The 19,133-nt window shown below is 42.6% G+C and overlaps 1 protein-coding gene across 1 annotated transcript in view; it reads right to left on the minus strand.

Annotated features, from left to right (window-relative positions):
* UNC80 (unc-80 homolog, NALCN channel complex subunit) overlaps nucleotides 1–19,133 on the minus strand; it is a 129,843-nt gene that overhangs the window by 46,672 nt on the left and 64,038 nt on the right. The window contains exons 26-37 of the mRNA XM_027808587.2: nucleotides 18,925–19,090; nucleotides 15,186–15,389; nucleotides 13,574–13,674; nucleotides 10,377–10,574; nucleotides 8,590–8,697; nucleotides 7,764–7,902; nucleotides 5,234–5,415; nucleotides 4,721–4,852; nucleotides 4,015–4,201; nucleotides 2,938–3,069; nucleotides 2,275–2,418; nucleotides 694–794 (exon numbers count right to left, since the gene is read on the minus strand). Coding sequence (XP_027664388.2) covers nucleotides 694–794; nucleotides 2,275–2,418; nucleotides 2,938–3,069; nucleotides 4,015–4,201; nucleotides 4,721–4,852; nucleotides 5,234–5,415; nucleotides 7,764–7,902; nucleotides 8,590–8,697; nucleotides 10,377–10,574; nucleotides 13,574–13,674; nucleotides 15,186–15,389; nucleotides 18,925–19,090 — 1,794 coding nt within the window. The remainder of the gene's footprint in view (nucleotides 1–693; nucleotides 795–2,274; nucleotides 2,419–2,937; nucleotides 3,070–4,014; nucleotides 4,202–4,720; nucleotides 4,853–5,233; nucleotides 5,416–7,763; nucleotides 7,903–8,589; nucleotides 8,698–10,376; nucleotides 10,575–13,573; nucleotides 13,675–15,185; nucleotides 15,390–18,924; nucleotides 19,091–19,133) is intronic.

Here is a 19,133-nt window from a genome sequence, read left to right on the forward strand (position 1 = left end):
TATGATATCTCTGAGGCTACACAGCATATAGCTTCCTTCTCAAAGATACTCAACAAACAGAAACAACCCTCTAAACTGAAATAGAAGCTTTGGGAACTGTGGCTGAGATGTCTCAGGAACAGCAAGGCCACTGAGACCTGGTTGCTCAAGGAACCAAAAAGCAGCCTTTCCTGCCCTTTCTCTAAGCTTAACATTCATTTTTTAGTCAGTTCTTAGGTGGTGTCTTGGAAGTTGAGGACAGTGATATTTCTGATATCGTACACCAAGTCCACAGTTGAGAAAGTGGTATGGAGAGTCTCATTATCTTTCTTCCGTAAAGCTTAGCCACGGCACTAGAAAGTGCTCTAAATAAGCCAGGGAAAGAAGAGGCCACCCCCGTCTTTCCAAGAAAGCTGAACAGTGGCATGGGTGGAGGCAATATTGCCTACGTTAGATAGTGTTGTGTTTTGCCAGACAGCTGTTCAAAGCTTGGATTAGAGCAAGTCAGATCCTTAGTGGCGGTAAATCAGCTGTGTCCCATTCACAGTAGAGGGCAAAGATTGAGGCCAAGTGATGATATGGCCTAAAAGACTTTGAGCTACATTATAACAGCAAATGTTTTCCTCCAGCGATGCCCACAGAGTGATTCTGCTTGCAGCTGTGCTCCCTGCTCTAAGCAATACATAACACCCACTGGGGAGAGGAAGAGTTTACCTGTCGGTTGCTGATTGTGAGCTTCTCAAGGAAATGGCGCAGAACTGTAGAGGGGTCTTCAATTAAGCAGTTCCACAGGACCTGCTGAGCAACAGCACTTACTGTAAAAGAGAAAACAAGGTCAGAACCATCTCCCTTGGAAAAGCCTCGAACTGGTACACTTAGACGCAAATGTTTTGAACTCTCTACGGCAATTGCCATGTTTTGTACAGAAACACACAGGCGCCTCTGATGTGCTAGGATTCCTGGTCACCAGTGCAGTCATCTCAAGCAATAATGACAGGTCTAATATTTGAACCTTCCCTAACTACTGGTGATATGATGGGAAGCACTTTACCACTGTAGTCAGAGGAATAATAAAGAAATAACTATTTGGATTCACAACTCCAGATGGAGAAATCTGGCAATTAAAAAACATAAATACATGTACTTTTTTGTTCATACATCATGGTGATTCATTGATTTTGTCTGGTATTGGTGAACAGTGTAAGATAGCAGGGAATTATGTTGATGATCAACTCCCCAGTGTGAAATTAATTGCAATCCTGTGAAGATTAGTAACAACAGAGAATTACTCATTATTTTGTCTTCAGTATTCAGTTCCCGATCACAAAATGACAACTACACTATTTAGGTAGCTGACTACATCCACTGAAAACAGAATATAAAATGTTACAGAAAGTTAAATGTGCAATCAACTGACATGATGACTGATGAGAAAGGAAGGAAGGGCAACAATCCACTTCCACCATCTACAAACATTTTAGAGAAAAAAATACAAAACCCCGCATTATTACTTTACGAATACATCACAGAACATAACCAAAAAGTTCAAGCTGTATATAGGTGGCTTTCCATGTCATAGGATCAAATAAATGCTCATGGGAGTAGACCTCTGAAGGTCTCTAGTCCAAGCCCTGCTTAGAGCAGAACTGCCACCTACACCAGGTTATGCCAACCATGGCTTTGACTAGCCAAGGCTTGATAACTGCTGTGGACAACCAAGCAATGGAAATTGCACTATGCTCCTGGCTATGAAGTCACTTACCAATTTCTAACCTGAACTTCCCAAGTTGTAACCTCTAGGTCAGAGTTCCTCTAACTCACTGTTTCCTTTTCATCACAGCAAACAAGCCCAGCTTCTGCAACCACTCCTCACAAAACACCTGTTTTAGGCCACTTGCCATCCTGGGATCCCCTCACTAGACCCTTTTCACTTCTCAATATTTTGAATCGATGGCTTTTTTAGGGCCCCAAAAGATCAAAAAACTCTCAAAACAAAACACAAATTGTGAAGAAAAAAAAATAAAAAGGAAAACCCCTACAAATTCACATTTCTGTTGTGAATCTACTTCCAAATAGTTTGTGAGGATTTAATAGATTATTCATTAATACTCATAACAACATGCGGTGCGTAATACTTCTAGGAAACACGAACTGTGAGCAAATACATTGTGACTGTGTTACACCTCTTTTCCACTTTAGTTATGGCACCTAACAAATGTAAGCCATTGTTCAAAGTCCTCACAGGTTCCACCACCCTTGAGCCAGAACCCCTTGAAGTTTAATCTAGGGCAGTACCAGCTACTCCATCCTCCCGAACTTCTCCATCTTCCATCAAATGGACAATGGGGAGCACTGCTGCACAGATGCATGCTGGAAACACAGCTTGAGGTGGTTGTGGCACATGATGGTTTGGAGTATGCTCTGTAGTGTGTTCTTCATCTGGAGCAGTAAGAAGAGTAGAAGGTGAGTGTTAGTGAATAAGCTCTGGTATTATCCAGGCAGGTTAGATAAACATTTATATTAGGTTCTGTACAAACAGAACAAAAAATGATAGGCTGGCTGATTGCTGTGCAAGCACAGCAGGTTTACTGCTCTCTACCCAAGAAGAAACTGAGCCTCCAGCCAACTTCTTGATCAAGAATTTTCATTGTAAATATATGTTTTTTCCATTTCCATTTCTTTTCTTGTAGGGAACCCATTTTCTTTTTGATGAAATCCCATTTCATTACCATTTTAAAGCTAGAATGCTTTCGATGGCACTACTGTCTAAATGAAAGATGAAGACATTGTGACAGCAGGGGTGACTAAGGTAATGCAGGGCAGTAATTCATTATAAACTGGCTCAAGCCTGGGAATACATTCAGCAAAAGGAAATGCCACCAGCTTTATGGTTCAACAGGAAAGGCTTCCAGTGACTGAAATCTCAGGAAAGGACACTTCAAAGTGAAGTCAACCCACCTTCTGCACTGACTGCTGACCGCACTGACCAGACAGAGCCACGGCGGAAAGAATAGTTCCTATGAGATGTACTGGAGGTGCAGGAAGGACTCACAGAGAGACGGCGGGAGGCCAGGTTGGCAACTTCTTCTACTGACAAAGAGAATGGGAAATGTCAATCCAGGTCCAACTGACAGACTTTAGGGAACTTTCTGGAGGACAGCACTTACAACCAAATTGGAACATTGAAAATTCAAGTCAGGTGACACTCAAAAGGCACAATTTAAAATCTGTAAAGATTGGTCAGATAAGTAATTTGCTCATGCTTTGGGAACCAGCAGAGCACTGCTCCATAACAATGCTTTGGTGAGTCACATTGTAACTGAGTCAGCTCTGTACTTCTTTTCATCTACATCCTGTTCACAGATTTATGCTCACAGATTTCCCAGTGTATGTTTAGACCTGAACATCACTGTACTCACCTAATGCACATACCTTGGAATGCCTTTAATGACAGCTTTGTGCTGCTAGCCTGGACCAGTGAAAATCCTCACCCAAAGACTAAGCTTTTCATGAATCACATCACATAACTTTGGCTGTCTGGAAGTTTGGTACTGAGGTTGAGTGGGTCATCTAGACTCTCCCACTAGCCACCACAAAGGTAGAAAACTCCAGGGTCAATTCAGTCTATCCTAAGCTATGTGTCTTAAGACAGATCCTCCCATACTTTAATTATTAAACAGTTAAAGTTAGAAAAGGCAAACTTCATTCCTAGTGTCACAAATTCAATCCTGCAAGATGCTGGGAGCTTTGAGATGTTACATGCAGGCAAGATCCACCGAAGTTGGGGCAGAAAAGGTAAGGGGCTTCAGGTCACACTGTGAGCACTCAATATGTCCAAGGTTTTGTGGTTTTCTTGCACAAATTTTTAATTACACTTTTTCTCAATGACTTGGACTCTTCAACAAATGGATGTGGTTGTGACTTTCCTAACACTAACAATCTATGTTCCTGGACATCACACCCCTAAGCAGTGCTCTATGTTGGTGGCAGGTGCTCTCAGATTCCTGGAATGCCATTGCTGGCCCTGGAGCACACCTTCTTCTTCCTGCTCTGAGCTGGGTGTGCAAGTTGGCTCATAGCAGGCCTCCTGTGTGATGGGGATGGCAGTGATGAGACTGGCTTCCCGGCCCAGGCGTTTCTTCTCTTCCTCCTGCTGCAGGTTCTTCAAGATGTGCTCAGCTCGCTGATGGGAACGTGACACAGCTCTGGCTGAAAATGACTTCTGTCAGGAAGAAAAGAGAAGAAACACAGCCTGAAGCTGTTAGTTAAGATGCACGCATCCTGCATTTTCTGCCAGAGACCTCAGTGACATTCAGCAACTCAGTTTCAAAATGCAAATCAGACTAGTGCTAGCTGAACAGAGGTTCACCAGGAGACTTCTCTTGCAGTTATGTCTACAACAAGCTTTGGTGCAGACTTCTCCCAAGAGATGCCACAGAGAAAACTGTCTGTCAAGTAGTTCAAGTGAACTAATGTTCTTTTGGGGAGAGAACAGCTGTGTGCTCCTAAGATCTGAGTTACTGCTCACACAGGGATATGATATGCAGTACAGTACCTCAGTGAGCAAACAGAAAAGCCTTATGCCCATGCAGAAAATTCTGTGTGCCCTACACGCACTATGTACAAGATTTTTCCCAGCTGAGGATGACAAGAAAACTCAGTTAGTCCACATCTTTTTGCTTAACTTCCCCCATGCTGCTACAGAGAAAAAACAGTGCTTACTCTCACAATGTCTGCTTACCGACTGATCTTCATTTATAGGATCTTGCACACTCCCACTGCACTGAGGGACCCAGGGTGGATCAAACATTGGCACAGATGGCATTCCCAGGACGGGAGAAGGCAGAGTGAAGTTTATACTTGGAGGAGGGATCTAAACAAAATCATGAAAGACATTTAATTACAGCAGACTATTATTAATGTCAGTACTGCTAATTAAACATGAGCAAAAGTACCCAGGACATTAATTACCTCTGGAATTTTTTCCCAACTCTGTTATCTCACTACACTGTAACACCATGTATGACAAGCATTTTTTTCTTTCTCTGATGTTTTTCCTGACCTGTGTGCCCATTATACTCTCCCCATTTTATACAGGAGTTCTACACATCACCTCCCCCACTAGTGTAACTTACACAACCATTTTTTTTCTCTAAACAGATTTTCAGGCAATTTCATGGCAGTGTGTCATTACACATCTATCCCAGAAGGCAAGCTGTAAACAGCAATGTTGTCTTTCACGTGTCCTATCTACCTTAAAGATCTGCTGTGCGCCCTCTTCCATCCTTGGCCAGACTTGATACCTAAATCTCCACAGCGTGTGAAATTTGAGAATGGCATTCAGTCTTTGCACTGTCTCTGGGTGATGAAATTCGGACATCAGCATGTCAGAAACAGCCTCTGGCACTTTCACAGCACACAGCAGGAACATGGCGGCTGCAGGGAGACAACATCTGATCATCTGTTTTCCTTAAGAATCTGTTTATTTGGCAGAGAAAAACTGCAGCTGTACAAACCCCCACCAAAGCAAACCTAATCTTGGCTCCAGAAATGAGATCAGCAGTCTACCAGGCTTAGCAAAAACTGTACTGCTTCATGAAACCAAGCACGCAGGATTCCACCTTTTGGAGCCACACAGCATTACACGTGAAGCTTGGAAAAGCTTCTGGAAAACCTGCTTTTAAAATAAAATACAGCTTTGCTCCTCTCATGAAAAATCTCAGTCATTACTAATTTAAATAAGAAGCATCTCTTGAAGTAACAGGAATAATCAGGTTTGACTTTCAAAGATTCAGCTTCCAAGTGATTTCTGTGATGATTAATATAGACTGGTTTAACAGAAGCTCTGTGTTCCCCTCAGAGCAGGAGACAGTGCCCCGAGGTCTCACCTGTCTATTTTCACAGGTAAAACCAAAAAGAAAGGTTCTTAGTCAAATGGGCACCGTGCAATCATCACAAACTGCCTCCAAGAGAAAATGGGGTTGCTACGAATTGCAAGGCAAAGGACCAGGTCATGACGGAAAACAGCACAATAGAAGCTGAGCTGGCCCATAGTCATTTCAGTGGAGCATATTGTAGTATAAACAGACATAGTCAAGCTCCAGACTGATGGAAGCCAATTAATTTAGATGGGTGTCTGAGGGGCACTGAGCACAAAACAAAAGCAGAGAGAGCAGTGTTGCTGTGGGATTTCGGTGGGTGTCAGAGGATCCATGGCTGCTTTGACCAGTTGCTCACCACAGAGCACTGGAGGCAATATCTCTAGATTTGATGGCTGTTTGTCTACAGCAGAAACAGGACATTTGCCATCGTGTTTGCCTCAACACTTATTCAGAAGGTGCCAGGCATGAGAGCAGTGCTGAATGGAGGCCATTTGAACATTGCAGAAAAACAAGGCGGCTCTTTGGCTGCCTGGGTCCTGTCTTGCACTGTGAAGGCTCCCGTCCCTGCTCCAAATCTGTGGGGACCTTCTGTTTCACCAGCTCAGAGAACTTTCTACTCTTTCATCTTTTCAATGTAACTATGTCAAGTCTTTGTAGGACTGATTTTAAAAGTGTGAACTCATAGTCTCGTACTGAGGTAACCAAAAAAAGAAATACAGCCTTGGCAGGGCTCAGTAGATGGTGCTGTTGTACACCAACACACAAGTTCTTCAGCTTGTGGATAGCAACATTATAGGTTTTCAGGTTTTGACCTTGATGAAGGTGATTTATGCTTGGGCTGAAATCACTCTCTACTAAAAAAGCTACTACAGACCCTCAAATCGATTTTAAACCTTCCTTCAGGAATGGGAGATGGAGAAAGAGGTAGCTCAGAGGCTGCTTTGGAGGAGCCGCCAGCTAGCACTCCTCAGGAAAAGTAGCAAAGCTTTGTTCCCTTCCCTGTGAGCCATGGTAAATTTTTGACAAGAAAGAAAGAGTATCCAAAATTATTCCCCCAGAAGGGGACCTGAAGGAGAGAAAAGAGTGCAGTTTCAGGCAGTTTGTTTCTTTTCTTTATTTCGCTCCTTTCTCTTCCTGTCTTGGCCTGGGAAAGACAAAGGTGAAGGGAAGAGCACAGAGAAGACCTGCGGCTGAGGAAGTACACTGTGCACTGGTGGAGAAGATTCAAGCTCATAACAGAAAAATCCTTATTATTAGTTTGCAAGGACATGATCTTACACTTTGTAGTAATAAATTTCAACTCATATCTGGAATTTCTTCTTCAAGGTAATACTCTTACAGGTGTATGATGTTCTAATCTTCTGTCTTAAAGATGACTCCCAACTATGTGTCATCAGCAAATATCATCTGCACAATTTAATACCAAAGGGAAATGGAAAATTTAGATAAATACCACACCGTAAGACTACTTATTGAGCAATGCTGCTGTCTCCATGCAATATGAGAATTTTCCTTTCAACAAAGCAGAGGGGCTATGACAGTTCCACTCTTATCCCTTTTCTCTGTTTTTGTATCAGCCCTCAGCTGGTACTAACAATTTCCATGAGGCAACATACAAAGCACTTGAGTAAACTCTAGATGGACAAAATCACTATTTCCTCTGCCTAGAAATCCAACTAAACACAAATACTAATTTTGATGCTCTCTAATCACGGACCACAACCAGGGTCTGAGAGACTGCCTTCCTGATCCTTCTGACTACCTCTTTTGTACAGAGCCCAAAAACACATGCAGGTCTATGAAAACCAAACAGTTCCCAATAAACCCTTGGTGGCATTCAGACTCTTCCATTACAAAGCTGTCTTGCAAGGTTAGCCATACTAAGTGGTTTTGTTCTCTTACCTGCTGCCCCAGCCATGTGCTCATCCACACTGAGCAACAGCTCCCATGCTGCTGGCTGGATGTCCCCATACATCTCTTCTGTGAGGATAGGAGCTGCCTTGATTAGCAGTGACAAAGGTGCAGGGGAGAGGCTCATTACCTGCAAAAAAACAAGTCATGCCTTACAGCAAACCCTAGTTTTGGTCTGCACATTACCCACTGTTAACTTCTTGTTTCAGCCATTTCAGATAAGGCTTCTTCTGAACATCGCTTTCAGCCTGCACTGAAAGAGCAGTGTTTGCAGCCTAGTTCCTTGAATCATGTACTAGTCACTCATGTCACAAAAACACTGATAAAGAGGATGAAAGGAAAGCCAGACTCTCCCAAGGTGGTGCACAAACAGTGATACAGATCCATGAAAATATCAAGGACTGCCAAGAACAAGTCTGTGAAAAGCCTGTTGCTTCTTCAGGAATACTGAACAAGAAAGAACAGAGAAAATTATTGCTGTAAACTGACAGGTTGTATTTGGACACATATGTGGGGTTTTTTAATTATTATTATTTTTTAATCCCCAGTTTTGATGCATATGTCCCTATAGGAAGCCAGAGATGCAGACTGCAGTTTAATGGAGCTACATGTTTGAAGGATTCTTGACAGGGTTTCCTTAAAGAGGCTTAAATTTAGCATTACTCAGCTGGGGAAAATATGCAGAGCTGAACTGATTCATATTCAGGAACAGTTCTTCACACAGGCTTGGAGATCCATATACATTTTCCTTCTTGTTGCAGTGTAACCTGACATCTATGTATCAGCCTCCCTAACTAGCATACGGCCTGGTCAGTACCTGGTGCCTGATGTATTTCAGCATTCCAGAGTCCTTCTTCCCTTCCAAGTTGATATCGACCACTCTCTTTTTCAGAGAAGGAGTTCTCAAGCATGACTTGTCTGAGCACTGGAAGGAAAAAAAAAAGAAAAAAGAAAAAAAAAAAAGAGTGGACTTCACATTTAGATTTCCTAAAATCTAAAGATTTCACACCTGCCTGAGAGTTGTCCCTAGCAGATTGTCAATGACAGTGATAATGACAAATCCTTTTAATGTTTATTATTCGCAATACCAAGGACTTTTCCCAGAATGCTGGGTTGCCACAGACTTTTCTCCTCAATCAAGTAGCCTGATGATTAACACAGGGGGTCCTCGTTTACCAGAGAGCTCACAAAGCCCCATGGAGCACACAGCCAGGTCTGCATATTGCAGCTACCTCCAGCTTTTCATTCTGCAAGCTGTAAAAAAAGAGGTTCCTCTGGATCCCAGATAAGTGTGGAAATGGTGTCCATGCAGTCAGAGAATGACAACACCTGAAGAATTCCAGAGTATGAAGAACTGGGATGAAAAGTCTACAGTTACATGAAATTCAGAAGTTATCACTCTCCCGCAGTCTCATCTGTACAAACATGGGGCACGTGTTTGTAGGAAACCTTATTGCCTCCCAGCCTCTTTTTTCCTTGCTATTGCTTAAAGGCTTTGATGGTTTGATGGATGATTAAATGTGTATCACTTTGCCTTGCAATTCAAAGCTATAGATGAAACAACACACAGTAATGCACGGAGTTCTTTTGCTGCCTTTCATGAACACTGCCAGCTGCTCATCTCAAGCCTGCCTTCTGTAGGGGAAATGACTGCCTGTCTTCCTCAATAACTGACACACTACTTCTCTGTGTCAAAGGGTTACAGTTTTCAGCGAAGTAGAATCATTAGCTGTTGTTTCATATGCTCTGTGCTTTGTTCCATACAAGTACCCTTCGATTTTCCAACTTGACAGGAAACAATCTGCTGGTTGACAAAGAAATGTTACGAACTTTCTCCTACTCCTTCATTTTCCACTTACAGGGATGGTAACCTCTTTACTCAAATCTTCATGAGAATTTCGTGAACACTTTTGTTTTCAACATTACTGCAAAGTAGTTCAATGGCTCTACTATTACAAGTATTCAGAATAACTTAGTCTGTTGTGGTCAAGAACATGAAAGTATTAACCAACTGTTGACATGATTCAGTTGGTACCTGGGTGGGCATTTCACTGAAAGCAGAAATATATTTCCACTGAAGTTAAAGGCACCACTTATATGGCTAAAAAGGCACAATCTTGTTTGAATAACCTGATGAACTAGTCATTACAAATGTGCCACTAAAGAGACTAACATTAAATACTAATGCATATAATTCTTGGAACAGTTCTGAGAGTTTAGTCCTAAAAGGAAGAAATTATGCAAGATTTTAGAGGAATTTCAAGAGTGATTCTTACTAACAGATGAGGTGAACCCTGAAAAAAACAGAGATTGGACTCCAGGGGCTGAGAAGTAGCGGCCATTAAAGAACATTAAAATTTAAGTCAGGTTATAAGCTTTTAAACAACCTTATCAGCAACTGAGATTCTTCCCAATCAATACAGATTACGTTCCTTCCAGAATCCTAAATGACTTAATAGTTCTTTTTACAGCACAGCTGCATTTACAAGGGCTGTGTTCATTTTGTAGTGAAAGAACTGTTTGAGTACATTATGCAGTCCTTGAAGGTAATTATGACCTGCCCAGACAAACCCCAAAACATTCTGCTTTTTTTTATCTACTCACTTCCTTTTGTTTTTTGCCTCTTGCCACACTGTTCAACGTGCTGTTCTCTCGCAGAGAGTCCACTGTGTCTCCATACAGGAGTTTGATGGCCCGGACAAGGCGAGCACAGGACCGGCTGTGATGGAGGTAGCAGTGTGGGTGACAGTAGTCAATGTGGGTACATATGAAACTTTGCTGGTTGCATAATAGGATCATAACCTTGGGGGGGAAAAAAGGAAGAGTTACTTATAGAAAGGGAATTACACAGCGAACTGCGTAGGACAGCCTGTGATGGGGACAGTCAAGCTAACTTGCCCACAGCCTAGCTGGGGAGCCGTGAAGCTCAACACAGCTTTTTGAAAAGACATGCGTGTCGGTGCAGAGCTCCGTACTTACAAGTGGTTTACAATCTAGCTAGGCATGGCTAAAGAAACACTAGTATTAACAAGGAAATGAAGAGACAGAGCTGCTGTAGATGTGGATGTTTGGCTGGTGGCAAGAGTAAGGCTGAGGAAAACAGTATTCTCTCAGTTTGCAAAAAGCTGTTGTATCGTCACTCTGAGATGAGGGCTTAGACCAGAAATTGTCAACTACTCAATCATCATTTAAGCTGCAAACCCATCAAGTTTGAGGGTTAGTTTCCTTCAAGGAGTAGGAAAGGAAACATCTCAGTATGCTTTTGAGTAAGCTGTGCCAGTTGTTCTGCATATGCTTCCCTCACTGTGCTTGTGTAGGCCCACCCGGCCTGGCTTTATGTTAGTGGCTCAGTTACTACATCTAGTGGTGTTGCTATATGGAAACAAGGAGCTCTAAAAACCCATCTAAGAAACAGAGTAAATATCTGTGCATTTAGCTATTCTGAACCCTGCTTTGCCACAGTGGCACTGCTATTAGTCCCTAAACTAATTAAAGACAGCCTGAGGTAAGTCAAGACTTCACTGTCTACTCTCTGGTGTAACTCAGAGGGTTTCTTCCCAGAGGAGTGAAGCTCAGTCCAGCAGCTCTTTGTACATCGGGCTTCATGTTACACACAAACCCAGACACTTAGTAGTAGCACTCTGAGGAAAACACACAGGCAGCCCCAAGCCATTCATGCTGTAGGTATAACTGGCCTTTATGAATCCTCTTCTTCATCCTACAACCTAGTGCAGAAATGCTCAGAACTACCAGAAAGAAGCTATCTCACCTTTCCCATCCATTTATGGTCTGTGCAGCTGCAGTCTACTAGCTCTGTCAAGTAAGGCAGCCACTTCACTCTCAACCCTCAAATACTTAGGCTTCTAAAAAGTCAGGAGCTTGATTTAAAACAAGTCTGTGCTGCATATGCAGGATTCTTGTCTTTGCATGCCTGTTCTGGCCTCATGTTATTTTGGGGTCAATCAGGAATAACTCAAGCCAATAGTGTTGTATCAACATGCAAATGGTATAAATCTGATCAGCACTGTATAGCCTCTACCCAGCCTTTGCTCCACTGTTATAACTTGTAGTTACGGTACACTGACACAGAGTGAGGACATCATGCTCTGGGCTGCCATAAGGGACAGGCAGAGGAAATGCTGGTGCCTGTGTAGAAGCAACTGGAGCCAGTGATCCTTTTGAGTGGCTTGCTCATGACCATTAAGTAAAGCAGGTCTTTGTTTTGCCTGTAGTTTGAGTGACCATCCACCCGCACCTTCCTTCCAACAAACAAAAAGAGAAAGTTCTCATGCGATACTGGTACTTGCGTGGCATTAATGGAACGGGTGATTTTTCAAATCTTCCTTTCCTCTATGCAGGCTAATCACATGTAAAGTGAGACAAACATCTCAAGTTCCTTTCAGTTTATACCTCGTATTTATGAGCCCATGCATCCTCCTACATTGAGCAAATGCACCATGACTTATCCTAAGCTGCTAGCTAGGGAGATGCCTTTATCCTCGAGCAACTCATTACCTAGTACACACTCTCATGTCTAACATACTTGGTTTAGCACACTGGAATTTCCAAATGAGATCTAATCATTATGAAGAGCATTAGAGTACTGACAGAGAAGCAGGGTAGTCCAGGGATTGAGGAACTAGCTTGGAAGACATGACATCTAAATTCCCTGGCCTGCCACCCTCTTCCAAAAAAGACAACAATCAAGAACCGCTTCCGACATCACAGTACCAGATTAAGCCTGTTCTTGCCCACACCCTATAGGAACGGGGCAGTTGAGAACAGACTGTATGAAATACTTGCAGGAAAGAGGGGTATATCAACTCATTATTGGCAGTTGTTTTTCCCAAAGGCAACTCGGAAGTTAAAACTCATACATATATGTAGGATACAATCGATCTGTGCACAGGGAGTCAGTCCAACTTTTCTGCAATGCATGTGCACAAGGACACACTGACTGTACTGCACCATCACAGTGTGTCATGCGGCAACAGAGGTAGAGGTGGACAGTCCTTGGACAGCAGTGGATTGAACTGTGTAGACTTGCCCAACTGAGTTTTAGCATGTCTAAATCATAGGTACATAGGAGATGACCAAAATGCATGTCTTAGGCCCTGCATGATCAAACCACATTTGCACTGCTGTACTCCTCATCTGTTTGAGAGTCAAAACTACACAAGGCCCTGTTGTGTTAGACAGTGCGATAGAACGCATCTAATGGAATCAAAGAAAGTGCTCCAAAACATTTTTTTTCCCCACAAGATGCATAATTAAGTTTGTTGCCACAGAGTTAATGGAAATAAAAATATATAAAGTGGCTCAAAAAGGGGCTGGAAAAACTCCCTAAGAAAAATATTCTGGTAGTTAGTGAACACAGTGGTCACAACAGAACCTCCAGCTCAAATGCCATTTCCCAGAAGCTGGGAGCCCAGTTTACACTGTAGTCCTTTCTATTAGTCTTCCTGACCTACCCCCGCTACTAGCCATGCTGGAGATACTGAGCTAATGGATTTTTCAGCTGAAGTAACAAGTCTGTCCCTGCACCCCTAGAGAGAAATAGTCCCTTTTTCCTTACAAACTAAATATATGAAATAGATGGAGGAAGCAAGACAAAAACTTCCTGGGTTTAGTCCATTTTAGAAACAGCAAACAGACGATTACCAATGGTTGCAGCTTGTTTACACTTGAGATCCTTGATGCTATATGGAGAAAGCACAGATTGTGATCTGGTTAATGCCAGCACAAAGGTATTCCTACTGAAAATGCCATCCTTGAGAGCACTGCTGGTGACTCATACTTACATGCAGCCACGACATGTTCCGATGGTAGTTCTCCTCCGCGCCTGTGTTGCTCAGCACCTCGGGCTCAATGCTAGGCTCACTCGCGCTCCAAGGGCTCCCTTCTTCAAAAGAAAAATACCCAAAAGGTGGTTGTTTTTATTGCTCCCTATGTGCTTTAAGACTAAGGACAGCACTTGTAAGCCAGGCCAGCCTTGTGGGAATGGACCAGAGTACACAGAATATGCCACACTGGAAAGACTGCGTTTGGACGCCCCTCCCCAATCCTTGTACCATGCTGGCTTGACAATTACAAGAACCATTTAGACTTGGCTCACAGGCCATCTTGTCAGTAGCAAATGCTGCTCCCTCCCTGCTTTTTTCTTTAATGGAAGGGGAGAAGGTAAATGAAAAACGTCAGAAAAATTATTTGTACCATTCAGATGCTGCAAATGGTTGGTTTAGTGATCTGCATTGACTGGGCTCTGTGGTTAAAAATGTCAACAAAAATCCAACCAGAAGTGGCATCCAACTGGAAATGCCAATGGGCAACGTCACTGCTAATTGCCCATGGAAACTGCTAATGTCGTGGGGATGAAAGGGGAAAAAAATCCTGATTCTAGCATGCTAGTCCTAAAGAACTCAGGCAAGGGAGATTTCTCCAGGAACTTCACTGATCCCTGTATTTCCTCCAGCTGTTGTATAACCTATAGGCTTCCTATAAAACTAACATTAATGCTGTTAAGAGATGGCTGGGGATGAATTGTGGTTAATCCTTTCTTTCCCTTTTTAAGTGAACTGTGACTTGCCAAAGTCTACAGAACAGGTGATCCCAGTCTCCATGTTAACATATTGAAGCATCTTATGGGCAACATAAAAATGACCATTAAGCCTGGGAGGTTATTTCAGCTCCAAATGTATCCAAACTGTAGGTTTTTGTTAACACCCCTAGCAGAGGGAGCCCCTTTAGTTAAGCTGTAAAGGAGATTTCTCGTGGCAGGATGCGCATTTGGTTTCCATAAGATAAATATATGGTGATTCATCTTTCGAAGACTAAGGAAAGCATCTGCAAGCTGTAAAAATATATGTATATGCCAATATGCAGAAATATAGTATGTAGCATGTACATGTTATGTTCTACATATAGGAATATATATATTACATGTCACACAACATGTCAATGACATCATACCCTACACAGAATATGAAGGGCATGTCTTCACATATATATTTATCTCCTATCTGTTACTATGGACAATAAAATACCATATATGCATATAACCTCATGGATTCATTATATCATACAGTTTAGGGGTGTGTGTATGTGCATATACACACGTGCATATGCTCCCCTAAAGACAGCATGCGTTTGGCTGGCAGGCATCAGCATTCCAAGAGTTCATGCTCTAACACGGAGCTCTCGATTGACAACCTGTGCACGGAGCCAACGCTGCACCCGGGATTTGAACCATGTTCCTCCCAGGTACTAGTTCAGGCAGTCCCTACGAAGAAGCCTAGGTTTTTCCTAGCCTGCTGGGATGGGGGTCTCTCATCATTTCTAGCTCTGCTGCAATCACATCGAGAGTTTAGGTCCTGCCTACTGTCCCCTCCCTTTCCACCCACTCGTCTAAGTTACCTATATCAGTGACAGTGTCCCTGCTGTGGGACAGCTGCAGCTCCTCATTCTCAGACTCTGAGTCCTGCCGTGATAACTTGGTGCTCTTTAGGCTGCCGGCCCGGCGAATGCTGGAAAGGGAACCCCCCTTCTTCACCCGGAAACTGCGGGTTCCTTTAATCTGGAGCAAGCGGGAGCCTCCTATCCTGATCTTCCTGCTGGGAACTGTATTAAAAGAATAAAAAAGGACTTTTTTCCCCTTAATTTTTCCCCATTTAAAAAAGAAAGATATCCTGGCCCTCCCCTCCCTCCCGACCCGCTGCTGCCAGCCTGTATTGCAGCGTCTTTTTCTTCTACCAAGGAATGTGGGGCCAGAGCCTCCCTTCCAAAGCCACCGCCAATGCAGCTCTGTCAATCAGGCAGTAAAGATGCTTTACGGAAATGTGTTCAGCACCTCATTTCCTGGAGACCTGGTACGTCACCTCAGGCCTTGTCTGTATTTGGAACTAGCCCTCGTTCAACCACTAGCAAGTAGAGTCAGCTGTTCTAATAGAAACCCAAAATATGGACAAAGAAAACCTACGATTTACACCAATTTGAATCAATTCCCGACAGGAAACAGGATCTGCCCAAAGGATGTAAATTGCAGTTTTCTTTGCCAGCCCCTGGGGTTTACATTAGTGCAGAATCACCTCTTGCTAGGGATAGATGGCTGAATCCCAAGCATGAACAAGGCACCGTGGACAAACCTATTTTCCTGTGGGCCTGGGTTCTGTAAACCTCACTGAGCTCTGCAGTAGGATCAATTATTTATTCATACAGCACGTGTGACTGCAGAAGAGTAGTCTGCTTCATGAGGTTAGCACGCAAGACTTCTTTGAAGTAAGATTTGCATAAATCCGTGTCTCTGCATGTTACTCTTCGTCATTAGAATGCTTTAGAGGAAACGGGAGCACGTAGATCCTCTCCTTCAGACAAATCAGCAGCTTTCAGGCATTAACAACATCCATTGACACTCTGCATTTTTGATGAGCACAGACATGAAATGGTTCAATGTTCAAAGCACCAACCGTTTGCACTTTCATTCTCCTTTTAGTTCAAAGGCAGTACATGGCAGAATGTCAGTCCAAATGTTGCAACACTCAGTCATTTTACTGCAGATCTAATCAGGCAAGGCCATGTGTGATCGATTACCTTTTGGTGTGTTGTTGAGAATGAACAGGATACAGCTTTTTGGATACCACGGGAAAGCAAAATACTTTAATAGAATTGTGGTTTGGCTTCAGGAAAAATCAAACACACCTTTACTCCTGAGAGTGCCCCTAATTCCTCCAGAACCAAATTCCCACTCCCATTTCCAGTGGCTAATGTCCTGGCCGAAGACAGGTGGATAGCTTTTGAGAGCTACTCCTCAGTCCTCGTGAATGAGCTGGGCAAATCACTGCTGAGTGACCAGAGAATCTCCCTCCAAGTGACCACGCTGAGTTCCTTAGCAATCTCTACTGCTTGAATTCTGTTCAGATTAGCCTCAATAGAGTGGCTCAGTTCCCCTGAACACCAAACCACTTAAACACTTGTAACTGCATTGCATGAAGTCTGCAGAACCCCATTTTAGCACACAAATACTATATATGATCCTCTGAGAGCTTGCCTCTACCTAGCTTTAGTGTCTGTATTTCAGACCTACCTGGAGCAGATTCTATACAGTAAACTCGTAGCTTTTGGATAGCTGTTAAGCCACACCTGGGGTAAGCAATGAGAGCAAAGTTTTTAACACTCCGGAAAAAATGAAAGGAAACAGATTAGTACTTATTAAAGAGGTTGAGGTAAAGAAACCTGTCACTGCAGGCAAGAAAAATTTAGTTACATTCATACAGCATTTTCTTATCTAGAAGAGTGCAGATTATGAAAGATGCCTCAGCATCGGTTATGTTTGGCCCAGGCGGATCCCCAGAAGAATATGCTGTGGCCAGAGACAAGAACATCATTATTGTAATTTTAAATATAACATTATCTTGCATTTATTTACCTTCCAAAATACTGCAAATATATTTTTCCTAGAGTATATTAGTATATTAGGATTCAGCCTTCCTACCAGAATCACTTTTCCCATCTCTAAAATGCATTAAAGAGGCAATTTTAGTAAAGGAATACTACATGACAGCTTAGGGAAAAGGGAGAGTGGGGAAAAAAAAAAAATCAAGCTCAAACTGCAGGGAAAATGTATTTTGACAGAGACAAGGATGTAGAAAGCTAATACTGTCTTTGCAAAAATAACTCAATTCTGCATGATGCCTGTAGCACAACAACACATGAAGGAAAACCTAAGTCAGCATTGTCTCTAATAAAAATAGGACAATTAGAGACCAGCATTTTCCAGCAGGACTGTATGCTTGTAGGCACTCTCCCACTCAGGTAACATCCCAGTGGATGGGACTGCTGCCCAAGAGGCTGAAAAGTTGTTTCAAGTAATCGACACAACTACCTTCAAAAAAACCCAAGCCCCAAACAAAGTTTTTCCTCATCTAAATAGTTAGAGACATCTTATCCTACTGATCTTAGACTGTCAGACAGACCATAAGGCTGTGCGCTTCTCTGGGCTGCCAATATACCAAGGGTACAAAAAATGGGGTTGAGCATGAGTTTATCCAGCTTTCTCAGGTGGATACCTCGCTATCTTCATGGGCTGTCTCACCTGACACAATCTTGGAGGCAGTTTTACACCATGTGAGTCTTGGATGCAGTTCTGATATTTTCTCCAGTAATTGTGGCAGGGTCACAGCTGAAGACAATGCAAACTTTATCCAAATCCCCCTGAAGTCAGTAAAAGCTCCTCTGAATCATTAATACACATTACAGTTCCTAGAGGATAACCAGCCACAGACTCTATCCTTTTCAAATGATCATCAAACATTTATCCTTTTCAAGCAATCATCAAAATTATCATTCAAACATCCACACCTTTATATGGCTATTATGAGACAGAATTTAAACAGTTCTACAAGACTTTTTAGAGGGAGAATCATTTACAGGTAACTGCCTAGCAGTTTAGCCACTAATTGCAAATACGCACGATGACTGTCTATTGTATTGCAACACTTGTACCATCAGATAGTATGTGAGTTTTGCATGAGATGGCTCAAAAATGGAAACAATCTGCTGTTCTCAGCAAACACAGTGAGCTTGAGGTTTGCTTGTACAGTATACAATATGTTGGTAACAATAATCTGCTAGCCATCAAAAGCCACACATGTGTGTGTTTTTCATGTGGTAGCAAAGAATTCAAGAGATCAAGTGATCAACCACTAATTCTGTGAGATGCCATGACTTCCAAACCAGTACAAATTTTCACAGAAAGATCACAGTCTTCCCTCTGTGGTTTCCCCAAAACTAAAAACTGTAATCAGAATAAAAACCAATCAAGAACACTTTTGATCTTTATTTTTAAAGTGAATCAAATAGTGATGCTTCTCTCAGCATCTCACTGAGAGACAGTTTGAATCAAGGCATCCTCCTTTTTAGAAATCTTGCAATGCTCTCAATCGGTTTCAGTCATAGCAGTGTTTCGTAAAATTTAACATCTTTGCTTCTCACATTTATTATATTGAACCCAGAAGGCCAGAAGCATCTCAGAAATGATTCAAAGCCACGTGACTCCATGGCCGCCTGCTTTTTAACACAGTCTATGCAAATGAAAACATAAAATCAAGCGCCACTTCACAAGCCCTGAGAATACAAAAGCCTCATTGTGCTGACAAACCTTTTTTCTCCTCGAAACCAGCCTCAGATTTGAGGGTGTGGCTGCTGCTGTGCAGGGAATCCTTTGAATCTTCATTTTCATCCAGAACCCCAGCAAAGCTGATCTTTCTTTCATACCTGTGCCGATCCATCTCAGGGTCCAGACGCAGCCTGCAGCTCTCCAGATCCTGTATCAGAATGTAGAGACCACACAGATGTGCGAGCGGTATG

Source organism: Falco cherrug, chromosome 8 (genome assembly GCF_023634085.1).
Source record: "Falco cherrug isolate bFalChe1 chromosome 8, bFalChe1.pri, whole genome shotgun sequence".
NCBI classification, from domain to species: domain Eukaryota; kingdom Metazoa; phylum Chordata; class Aves; order Falconiformes; family Falconidae; genus Falco; species Falco cherrug.